General features: G+C 27.6%; 3 protein-coding genes across 4 annotated transcripts; all 3 read left to right on the top strand.

The window, feature by feature from the left end:
* Window positions 1–2,594: 2,594 nt before the first annotated feature.
* On the top strand, window positions 2,595–5,160 carry TBCC (Tubulin-binding cofactor C). Its single transcript, XM_029313130.2, has 2 exons — window positions 2,595–2,694; window positions 3,604–5,160. Exon 2 carries the CDS (start codon window positions 3,763–3,765, stop codon window positions 4,789–4,791), a length of 1,029 nt encoding a protein of 342 aa, XP_029168963.1. The 5' UTR covers window positions 2,595–2,694; window positions 3,604–3,762; the 3' UTR covers window positions 4,792–5,160.
* Window positions 5,161–6,092: 932 nt separating this feature from the next.
* On the top strand, window positions 6,093–8,586 carry Vps2 (vacuolar protein sorting 2). Its single transcript, XM_029313173.2, has 5 exons — window positions 6,093–6,275; window positions 6,876–7,047; window positions 7,129–7,304; window positions 7,449–7,583; window positions 7,740–8,586. The coding sequence occupies exons 2-5, from the start codon at window positions 6,880–6,882 to the stop codon at window positions 7,942–7,944; spliced, it is 684 nt and encodes a 227-aa protein (XP_029169006.1). The 5' UTR covers window positions 6,093–6,275; window positions 6,876–6,879; the 3' UTR covers window positions 7,945–8,586.
* A 50-nt stretch (window positions 8,587–8,636) lies between these two features.
* On the top strand, window positions 8,637–12,061 carry LOC114938895 (uncharacterized). Of its 2 annotated transcripts, none has more exons than XM_029313027.2 (6): window positions 8,637–8,880; window positions 8,957–10,732; window positions 10,830–11,015; window positions 11,107–11,291; window positions 11,426–11,487; window positions 11,571–12,061. In XM_029313027.2, exons 1-6 carry the CDS (start codon window positions 8,815–8,817, stop codon window positions 11,624–11,626), a joined length of 2,331 nt encoding a protein of 776 aa, XP_029168860.1. In that variant the 5' UTR covers window positions 8,637–8,814; the 3' UTR covers window positions 11,627–12,061. The 2 variants fall into 2 exon arrangements, with proteins under 2 accessions (XP_029168860.1, XP_029168859.1); XM_029313026.2 differs by having other exon boundaries at window positions 8,638–8,880; window positions 11,378–11,487.
* Window positions 12,062–12,134: the final 73 nt, after the last annotated feature.

Below are 12,134 nucleotides of genomic sequence, written 5' to 3'. Positions count from 1 at the left end.
ATGCATTATTTGCATGCATTATTGCAGCGGCAATTCAGAGTCAGAGCATGTATAATCAAAATTTCATTGTGAAATTCTTTCATAAACAAATATTCAAACAAATATATATACCAGTACAAATTGATAACCAAAGATATTTTTTTCATGCAATATAATATATTAAATATATATATATATATATATATATATGCAATATGTATATAATTATTTATATATTATTCCTATAATTAATTTTTAATCGGTGTTAATTTTTAATTCAAATTGTTTCCAACTGTTTCAACAATTTTAACATGGAGTAATATAACATAAAATTAGTATTCGTTAATTGGATGAAAACATTGAATATAGTTATATAATATGTCCTATATATAGTCTATCAATAGTAAAGTACTAATTATATAACACTAATAAAACTGAATATTTCTAGAGAGAAAAATGGATGTAAATATTTCGTTCAGCATGCATTTATCAAGTGTGTAAACATGAAATAGAAAAGAGTTAGCAAAATCATACTATATTTATAATATATTTTCTATATTTTATATTTCTCATTTTGTATTAAAAATTTATACAAAATGTTGAAAATAATTTTAGCTATGTGTTTAGTAAATCTATTATTATATTTCGTATATATTTAATCTTTGTAAAGAATAAATAATTTATTTTATTAGAAGCCTTTGTATAACATATAAAAATATAATTATTAATAAACAATTGTGATTATTATATAATAATCAACAGTTTCCTAAATATTATATTTATTATTTCTAAATTATCGGTTTATCTTCTTTAAATGTAGCAAATTTTTTAATATAAATAATAAAAAATAATGGATTACAAAAAACTATTTATTTAATACATATATACATATCCTATTTCGATTTTAATTAACACGTCATACATATATCGATCGTACAAAAAATTGCAAAAAAAACAAAAGAGAAATTAAAGAGGGAAAAAAGTTGATAAGGTTGAATGTGTTGAAAAAGATCATTTTTCAAGATTTTATATGTAAAAATCAATCTAATTTTTTAAATAAAATATATACCGTTGTAATTTTTATATAAATTATTTTATAATAATTCCTCACAATAGTCGGCATAAAAAACTTATAAAAATAGTAAAATGTATATGGAATTTAAGTATATAATTGTGAAAATATTTTATCCTTTAATTTGACATATAATTGTATATATGCATAAGCTATATAAAAATATCTCGTAAAATATTCATTTTTCGATTACTTTCTCATAATACTTTTTATGTACAAAATAAAAGAAATCATTTCATGTAAAGACAACACATAGTTTTTCGGAAAAATAGCTGCTTGTTTCAAATTATATTAGGAATCGATTTATATACAAAAGAATCGATTAATCGATTCAAAGTTAAATAATATGCAGCCGCGGATGCAGCTGTGTTCAATAATATAAACACTCGGTATATATAATATTTATAATTATTTCAATATTTCGTGCCTGCATATCTTGAAGTGATGATATTTCTTTTTGAATAACTGTATTGTTTCGTTATATTATAATTAATGATTTTATCACCTCTTCCAGCGCGGCTTCCTTTCATTTCATTTGTAGTTCTTACTTCGACCGCAATTCCTGAGAGGGCGCTAATGCACACCGATCCTTTCTCAGTTGCGCTGATTCCGAGCGGTGTCAAAGTGTCAACCAATCAGAAAATCCCTGAATCCCTGACGAAGAGAGAAGCCCATCTTCGAAGGTTCGCTCTTGGTATATTCTAGACTTCTAGAACTGAATATGGTCTTTAGTAGTCATCTGGTCGATGGCTATATATATTTCTCTTTTTCCCACATTGTTGCAGTATCTTGCATTGCAGTATTGATGATTTCCATTTTAGGAAATCTTTTCGTTTCTGACTAGTATGCTCACGAAACGGCCAAAATTCAATCTCGTGCAAAAGTTCAAGAACAGCGCCAAAGCGATTCTTATATTGGAGGGCGTATTTTTGGTTGGATCATACGGACTCTGGCGTCGTATGAATACCTCGCAAGGTGAATTGCTCTTTCTGTTTCTCAAAATTTGCAATTTCTAGGTTACTTCGCTTCGTGATTCGTATGTTCAATTGTACGTGTATTCTCTTAAATAATTATAAACCTAAATTGCTTTTCTCTGCATTATTTTATACTTTATGCATTTAAAGTGAATGCATGCTCGAGATATCGAAAGGAGTGTAAAAGAGAAAATAGTGAGCAGAGATATAGCTAAAAAGAACTACTATAATTATTACTTTGATTATATGTAATGCTTTTTATATATATGTATATTGAATGATAAGATTTCTTCTATGTAAGAGAAATTGCTTGAGTGTAGTGATCAAATGGTGCTGTGAGGGATAATTTTCTTAGTTCTAAAGAGTTCATTTCTTATCTAAACTTGACATGATTAAATTAGTATGTTAATTTCCCTAAACTCTATAGATTTTAGATATTATATGCATCAACATTTTCCAAGTATATTGGAGAGCTATTACCTTATTGGAGAAAAATTATCTGGCAACGACCAATTGAGGAGATTTGATTACACAACCTGGATACAAGAATGCAATGAACATTAAACCTTCATGGCGTTCCTGAAGTTTGTAGCATCGATAATTATTGGTGGAGGCATAGGATACGGTCTGCTTCAAGTTGCTTCACCTAATGAGTCAGAAATTATAAAGGTAATTAAAAAAGTTATATAATCATAACTACTGTGATTGCACAATTTTCAAAACAATCACTAACAAATTTCTTTTTTATTATTTTCTTATAAATATATAATACTTTTTATAAATTATATAAATATATATTATAAAAATATTTCTGAGATTTTTTGAAATTTATATAGACACATATATGTTGTATATTTTACAGTAACAATTTTATAACTATGAATTAAGAGTTTAACAACTATGAGTTTTCAGGCCAATACAAAATTTCATTGATGTTTGTATGATATAATACAATAAAGTAGTAATAATAAAATATATTTTTATAAAAATTTTGATTTTTATTTTGATCTTTCTCTATTAAAAATGTAAATAAATAATGTTTTCTGAGGACTCAACATTTAAATAAAATTAAATAACTTTTTTAACATAAGAGATTTTATAATTATATAGATAATGATGGTTATTATTGTTCCATCATTGAAAAGTTTGCTGAAATAATTTTATGATAATGCATAATTCCCAGATAATAAAAACTATTGAAATATAAATATTTTCTTTATTCAGTTTTATTCCAAAATTACTAATTTGTAGTAATTGTACTGGATATTATAAAAAAAAAGTTTGTTGTATTTAGTCATTAACTGATTTTTTGACTGAGAAAGCTCTAAATAAAGATAGAAAGTTTATTTTTATATAGTTTTTATAAGTAAAAGCAAATTTGCTTATCAAGAATAGCATATTTTGAGTATTGTATTAATGTTCAAAGATCAATGTTGTACTGTTTAAAAATTCTCATTTACATTATATTTACATCATCTATACTTACAGTATATTTTAACCAGGAAAATTTAAAATTTCTAATAGAAAAAATTCCATTTAGATTCTTCTTCTAATAAATTTTATAATAAATTATTTCAGCATCTTCCACCGCATTCATCACAGCAGCACGGCTTATTCAAAAAATATAAACAGAGTTCTGAAGAATTTATGAGCCAAGGAAAACTGAACATTAGTTCTAAAGAATATAATCCTCGAGGTAGCACAAACGTTATTGAAAAATAACATTCATATGTTAAAATGGATTCCAATGAGCTCATAGAAGGAAGTTTGCCAGATCGCATTACAAAGAGAGATCGTGAACGAAAAAATATTATTGAAAGACGAAGAGAAGAAAGGCAATCGCTTGTCGTGGAATCCGAGCAAAGCAATTATTTTAAAGACACATTTTATTCTTCTTGTAAAAAGATTAAAGATATGTTGGATGATGCGCCTAGCATGCCAGCCTCGGCTTTACTAGGAATTTTTGAGAAATCCAATAAAGAAATCCAACTGCTTAAAAACTACTTATTGCAATCTAAAATATTTCTGAAAGTTTATGACATAAGACGCGCACAAGAAAATTTGCAAATGTTGGAGAACGAAGCTTCTGAATTAGAAATTAAGCTTTTACCTAAGAAAAAGTTTGGATTTAAAAATCGTAGAATCGTAAAAAAACCTTCTGACAAGGGACACGATATCACGGATGGCTTTAAAGATCTCAAGATATCCGAAAGCATCATAAACGGTTCGATGAAGCAAAACAATAAATTTTCAAGCAAGTATGGAGATAATGCTTGTATGCTTCTGGGCAAGGTGAACGAACAATTGGTATTAGACGCTGAGAATGTAAATAAAAACGATATTCTACTTTCCGATTTAATTCAGTGTACTGTGCGAATATATGGTACACCTAGTACATTACATATGGTAAATCTAAAACAATGCACTATATTAGTAGGACCGGTGACATCCTCTTTATTTGTACATGATTGTAGTGAATGTGTATTCGCTATTGCATGTCAACAGTTGAGATTACATTCGTCGACAGATTGTACCATTTATTTGCACGTTACAAGTAGGGCAATTATAGAAGATTGTACAAAGATAAAAGTAGCACCTTACAACTGGTCTTACGAGGATCAGATGAGCCACTTTAATTTAGCTGGTCTCGACCCAAAAATTAACAACTGGAATTGTATAGATGATTTCAATTGGCTATCCAGTGAGAAACATTCACCAAATTGGTCCATTCTTGAACCAGAACTTCGAGTCAAAACATGGGATTAAACATTTGTAAGTAAAGAAAAAAAAGCGCCTAAAATTATCTATTATAATTAAAACGTTTTTAAGACACTTAATTTCTTTTCTAAATGTTCAAGCATTGGTTTATTTATATAAATAAATTATACATAATTCTGTATATGTGTGTATGTATGTACATACATACATATATATATATATATATATGTGTGTACACACAAACACTATATATACATATATATATATATGCACACACACATACATATAATATGTAATATTATACAATGTAATGTAATACAAATGTGTGTACGTGTGTGTGTATACTTTTTCACAAGATAAAAGTTATGTGTTTTATATACTTACAATGTCTAATAAATATAGTCTTTGTGCAATATATATAGTTTATATATTTTATAATATACAATAGCAAAATCCTCTCAGGAATCGTAGAAACTGAGATTTTCTACTATTTTGAAATTGCTCCTTAATTTCCTTCTCTGTTTTTTTTTCTCTTTGTTAAATTCCCATTCTGTAATATCATGTATAAAAAAAGAAAATGGGGAAAAATTGAATCCTTTTAATTAAATTAATGAATGAAATTCACAACTAACGAACATCAAATTTGAATACTACATATATTGATATTTAGATTAGCATTGGATGCTCCAATACTCTATACATTTTTACATTTTTCTTGTTATGGATAATTTTTATTATTATGGATAAAGTAAATTTTTGTAAATTATCACATCTTTTAATATAATCTCTACTAACCGAGTTAAATACATAATATTCTTTCATCATTCTACAGGATTTTTCACAATATATAATTCTCATTAATCTTATTTAAAAACATATATATAATAATGATTTTTGAAAAATAATAAAAATATTAAATTCATTTTATCTTATTATATGTTAACTTTATAAACAAAAAGTTTTTCTGTTTGCATAATATAAGAGAAAAATGTGGATGTAAACATTACAATTAATATTTGTATCTATTCAATATACGAATAATAATTTCGTATAATTTTGTTTAAACAAAAATTGAAGACGGAATAAATAAATATACATTGCTAAAATACAGTGGTCTTGTGTTTTTGGAAATTAAAATAAAATTAGAACTAATAAAGGGAGATATACTAATATAAAATATTATAATTTAATAAATTTTTAATATGATATAATTTTTATTATATAATATGATTTTTTAATATAAATTTTTATATTTTTTATTATATTTTCAAGCATATTCAAGCTGCTTTTCTCTGATTGGTCAATCCAATCGTCCAGATTCTCTAGACTTTAGGGATCTCTAGTCCCAATCGTAACCTATGAACAAGCAGACATTTCGGAAAATAAAATGGAAACCGCTCGATCAATTATTATGTTTATAGTTATTTTGCAAAATCTGTCAAAAGAAGAGTAATTAACTCGTGATTGTCAAACATCATTTGATATCCTTCTCGATATTCTGTTTGAAGATTTATACGTCAACGAAACATCTGGTAAAATCATACATATTTTATAATATTGTTCTATGTATTTGACATTTATGTACGCATCCTGGATTAAATCATTTATAATAATATAGAAATATATTAAAGCGCAGAAAATATCGAAATATTTTTTAACGAAAAACTCCTTGCAAAGAATGTAATTTTAAATATCTTCATTTATTTAATATTTTATAGAATCTTCAGCTAACTAATATAAAAAATTTATATCTGTCCTAACCTTCGTCATTAATGTACATCTTCAACAAATTTCCTATCAATCCCATGATAAGAGATAATAAGAATAATCCAAATTGTCAGATATTGTAAATCGCGAAAGCAAGCGATTATAAAGCAATCATAAACTGATGTAAAAATTGTAATAACATGACAACATTTTTATTCAAAGTTGTTAAGAATTAGAATATATGTGCTATATTATATGAATTGATTGATAACATAAAATAAAATGTCTTTTCCAAGACATTTTATTTTTACATGTATATATCTTCTATTATTAATTTTGTTTAACATATATGATTTGCATTTATAGTGTATTCTCATTTTTATTATAAATTTATTAATGATTTAATGAACAATTCATTATTTCAGAATCATGGAGTGGCTATTTGGCAAGCGTATTACTCCTGAGGAAATGCTCAGAAAAAATCAAAGAGCATTGAACAAGGCAATGCGAGATTTAGATAGAGAAAAAGTAAGAATGGAACAACAAGAAAAGAAAATTATAGCTGACATTAAGAAACTTGCAAAGGATGGACAAATGGTAATTTAACTTTTATTGGTATAATGGTAATTTAATTGTTATAAAGCTATTTAATATTTTAATTTTTTTAAACTACTATAGGATGCTGTGAAAATTATGGCCAAAGATTTAGTTAGGACAAGACGTTACGTAAAAAAGTTCATGCTGATGAAGGCAAATATTCAAGCAGTGTCTCTAAAAATACAAACTTTACGTTCCCAGAACACAATGGCACAAGCTATGAAAGGAGTGACTAAAGCAATGCAGAACATGAATAAGTGAGTATAATGAAATTTACCAACATGTGTTAAATATTTTTATTGTATTATTTATATCAATTATATAATTTATTTGTATCTATTAAACATAAAATTATAAAGTATAATTTATAATTTGATTTGTATTTTTTATTATTTTTATAGACAATTAAATTTACCACAAATACAGAAAATATTGCAAGAATTTGAAAAGCAGTCAGAGATAATGGATATGAAGGAAGAAATTATGAACGATGCAATAGATGATGCAATGGAAGATGAAGGAGATGAAGAAGAAAGGTATCGAGGATTTTAATATACATAAATATTTCTTATGTCTATATATAAATTGTCACATAATAAATAATTATTGAACATTTATCAGTTTGTAAATTTAAAATTACAGGTAATATTTATTATTAAAAAATAATACATCTATTAATCTTATTTTCATAGTGATGCTGTAGTCGCTCAAGTATTGGATGAATTAGGTCTACAATTGACAGATCAACTCTCTGGATTACCACAAGCCTCTGGATCGCTAAGTGTAGCTGGTTCTAAACAGCCAGTTGCTGCTGCTGCAGGCAATGAGGAAGGAGGTAATCTCGGGGATGCTGACGCGGATTTACAAGCACGACTTGAGAATTTGCGACGTGAATAAATCTAATGTTTAAAATATTAGAATTAAATAATGTACAAAAAATGTATAAAAAGAATTGGCTTTCTACTGGACATTAGCTTTAAAGAAACAGCACTAATTGAGTGCTAAACTGCTTGTGCATACTTAATATAAGTATAAACTTAAAATCTTGTTTGCATACAATTTTACTCGAATATTCATATTTTATATGCTGAATTTTATAACTGCTTCTGTAGTGAATATTATCTTCAAATGGCTAAGTTTCTAATATAAGATAGTGCAAAAAATGCTGTATAATAAAATGTATAATAACATATAATTATTTCATGTTTTATATATATATATATATATATATATTTTTATATATATATATATATATATATATAAAATTTATATTAAAAGATTTAAATAAATTAAGTATAATAAATTACTCTCAAGTAATAGTATTGAATGCATCGCAGATAAAAAATGTGTAGGTACATTTATAAATTTATTTAAATTTTTCGCTAATCAATATATTAGTTATAAATGTCATGACATTCGATTAAAAAATATCAAAGAGTGAAAGATCTGAAAATGTATGTAGAAAATGCAAATAATAGCCTAGGGAGTTTGTAATGCTTTAGGAAATTTTATAAATCTTTTGTGAAGCTTTCTATTCTATGTACCTCATAGTTTGTGGTTTTAATCTCCTGCACTTGCACTTCGGGTTCGAGTCGCTTTGGATATTTGAATGATAAGTAGAAAACGTAGATTCTTCACGTAAATTTGAAAAGTGGAGAACTGTAAAAAAAGTGAAACATTTCAGTGATAATTAGATCGATCGTGTGTAAAAATAATTGGAAGAGTTGTGGCATAAAGGGTACTCTTTGAGAATTGGACGTGTAAAATATGGAGCAGCTGAAATTTTATAGTTCTTATATCAAAATAAATGGGATACCTCTTCTTTCACCATTGGTAAACATTCGTAAACTAATATGCTTCAATATTTTCGTTAACAGGATTGCTTTATATTAATATCAACTATTTACAGATAACTGATAGCATTAAAGAAGAAATGAGACATTATAAATCTTTGGCAGTTAAGGTAGAAGAAAAATTAAAAAGTAGACAACTTAAACACAATATTAAAGATAAGTGTGTGCAAGCTGATATTATAGAATCAATAGATAAATTAAAAAGTATCAAATATGATTCAGACAGTGATTTATCCAATCGTGATACTATGAGTGACACCAACAATAGTGACACGCATTCTAAAACAACCATCATTGAACCAATGCCAACGACACAAGTTATTGAAGAAACAAAAGACGAACATAATATTCAGTCTACTATGTCAGATATGCAACATTCGCAATTTCAAGTTTGTTCAATGGATAATATTAATACAAAAGCTATAACTGCAAAAACTGATGAAAATGACTACATTAACGCAACAGAAATGTCAACACCAAATGAAGATGTGTCTCCAGAAAATTGGAAACCTAAAATACCTAAAACACTGAATATAGTTCCAATAACATTAAGCAACGAAGAGGACAATGGTTCTCCTGCTTCCAAGGAGAAAGAAAATCCGCCTAAATTATCCCGTCAAGGTTCTTATGTATTGGATACACCCAGCCCTATATTACTAGCTCATATGCATACAGAATTAAGTGATAAGAATTATGTTCCCACACCTACGATTAATACATCCCAACGAAAACAATGGAACATAGTGCAGCCCGAGGTCAAGTGGGAAAATAAGCAACTCATAATAGAAAGCACCAAACAAGCATCAAACAAATTAGAATGTGCAACAGATGAAACAACTTTTCAACATACAGAATTTGACGCTTCAACAGAACCATATCAAATAGACCAATCTATTACCAAAACAGAAGTTACTGAAGAACATACAGGTAAAACTGATATTGCACTAATCAAAAATGATATATCTGACACGAGTCTTGCGAAGCGAAGTTCTCTAGAAAAATTAGAAAAATTAGATAGTAGTACCTGTGTATCAAATTTATCAAATGAAAAATCAATAGAAGATGCAAATAGTCTTAAATCTCAACTGTCGTGCATAGATGAAAACAAGCATCATGATAAAATGAAGAATACCAAAGAACATCCAAAAATTGTTAAAAGAAAATCATCTATTACGTCTGAAAAACTTTTGACAGTCTACAAACAGATTGAAGAAATGTATAAGAAACAAATGATGGAGCTGATATATCGTCAACAAAAGGAACAATCTTTGCTACAAGCAGAATTCCAGAAACAACAGATGCTTTTATTAGCTGAAATGCAGAAGTGTTCTTTTAATGCATCGAATCGGACAAATGCATCATCAAATGTTACATCAAATCAATCATCAATAAACAAGAAAGAAATACTAGAAAATATCATTAGCGAAACAGGACAGCAATCAAATATAAACTCTCCTAGCAATTTACATGTGGAAGAACGTTATAATAGTAAATCATCCCCAGCAAAGCATACAAATGTCATTGTATGCCCACTAGATTACATTTCCTCGAAAAATTTATATTCACTTAAACATTATAAACCTCCTCTTTTTATTAGGGACACTTCTCCCGCAACACCTGATTTTAATTTTATGAGCCAAGTAAATGTATGTAATGCTACATATAATAATAATAATAATGATGATGATGATGATGATAATGATGATGATGACAGTGAACCAAATAATCGTATCATATATAAGAATTTAAATGTGAATCGACAGTTATTTCCTTTAGATAGTAATACCACACATGTCCCAATACTAGATACTTCAGCATATCATAATAAACATGTGAGTACAATTATAATTTTAATTGTTATAATTAATATATATTTATTTAAATATACAGACATGTAATTTTATGACGTGTATATTATTATGTATGTAGATACAGGCAGTGAATACTATCAATGCTTATACACGAGGTTACTTAGTACGTAGATTAATGCGAACCGAACGTGTTATTACTTTAAAAAAGGTATATAAAGAAGCATTGCAATGTATGCTTAAGTTGCACGTTGATGCTCCTTTAAACTTAGCGGAAGTAGACTTTCTTCATCGCCTACAATTGCAGGTAATTGCTCATGCAGAAAATTATATAATCCTCTACTTTTTTTCAAAAATCAAAAGTGTGTGATAATCTTACAATGTTTTTTTTTTTTAAGTGTGATGCGGCATCTATGAATATAGTGGACTTATTTGCACAGTCTCCGACGAAGAGAATGAAAGTGATAGCGCAAGATCGCGAAATTAAGCAATCTCGAGCAGAACGTCCGAGTTCGTCTCGATCGTATTCGTTCGCCACTCAAAAGACTTTAGCCAGGAGAAATTTGAGGGAATTTGAATCCACGTAAGAACATAATTTCCTTCCATGCTCTCTTTCCTTTCATTTGTGCAATTTGTATATTATTGAGATATATCTCCGATTTTGTTTAGAATGACAAAATATCAAAGACCATTGGTCATTAAAAAAAATACTGTTAGGTCGAGGTGTCAAACTTGGACGTCGGATATGAGAGACAAACTTATGTCACCAAATATGTTGCGTAAGTTCGTTTACATATACTTGTGATTGTATTTAATTTTTATAATTTTGATTCGAAAAAAAGAATATATTTTTAAATTACAGATCAAGGTATTAAAAGAAGTACCAGCGCCGGAACTGTTCGGAAGCCGTGGCGATGATGAGAAAGAGAGTGCCTTATGATGTTAATTAAGCGACACATCAATCTTACTACTTAGAAAAATGTAATTACGTACATGTGCGGCTCTTGAGCTGACAATTTTCTTATTTCTATAACGCCTCGCGTTAGCTATTCCTGCCTTGAAAAGCGCACTAGTGCCCGATTTTGCGATAAATTTATTTTTCGTTATTGTCATTTCTTGACTGATGTAATCTTTATCTGTGATACGTATATATCCAATATATTGCTTCCAACTTTATATTTATTGAAGCTAAAACAAAGATCTATTATACGAGAATACCTCAAATATACATGCTAAGTACAGAAGTAATAAATGATATATATGTAATTATTCTCGGGAAAAATTATGCAAAGAAAAAAATCATCTCCATGCTTTTTTATATTGAATAATAGATTATAAAGTATATCTCATGTATTATAAAAGAGAAAAGGAAAGAATCTATTCTTTTTTCAATATTTTATCCTCTACCGCGTATAGCATCTTTTAG

Source organism: Nylanderia fulva, unplaced genomic scaffold (assembly GCF_048542155.1).
Source record: "Nylanderia fulva isolate GAGA-0341 unplaced genomic scaffold, ASM4854215v1 Scaffold26, whole genome shotgun sequence".
Taxonomy (NCBI): domain Eukaryota; kingdom Metazoa; phylum Arthropoda; class Insecta; order Hymenoptera; family Formicidae; genus Nylanderia; species Nylanderia fulva.
Note: the sequence above shows the minus strand (reverse complement) of the source record. Positions and strands in the feature narration are given on the sequence as shown.

Bases quoted from the DNA above. Each gene is read 5' to 3' on its own strand.
- TBCC (XM_029313130.2), top strand. From the start codon at position 3,763: ATGGATTCCAATGAGCTCATAGAAGGAAGTTTGCCAGATCGCATTACA.
- Vps2 (XM_029313173.2), top strand. From the start codon at position 6,880: ATGGAGTGGCTATTTGGCAAGCGTATTACTCCTGAGGAAATGCTCAGA. The intron at 7,048-7,128 runs GTAATTTAACTT...AAACTACTATAG, and splicing joins TTGCAAAGGATGGACAAATG to GATGCTGTGAAAATTATGGC. The intron at 7,305-7,448 runs GTGAGTATAATG...TTATTTTTATAG, and splicing joins GCAATGCAGAACATGAATAA to ACAATTAAATTTACCACAAA.
- LOC114938895 (XM_029313026.2), top strand. From the start codon at position 8,815: ATGGAGCAGCTGAAATTTTATAGTTCTTATATCAAAATAAATGGGATA. The intron at 10,733-10,829 runs GTGAGTACAATT...TTATGTATGTAG, and splicing joins CAGCATATCATAATAAACAT to ATACAGGCAGTGAATACTAT. The intron at 11,292-11,377 runs GTAAGAACATAA...GATTTTGTTTAG, and splicing joins TTGAGGGAATTTGAATCCAC to AATGACAAAATATCAAAGAC.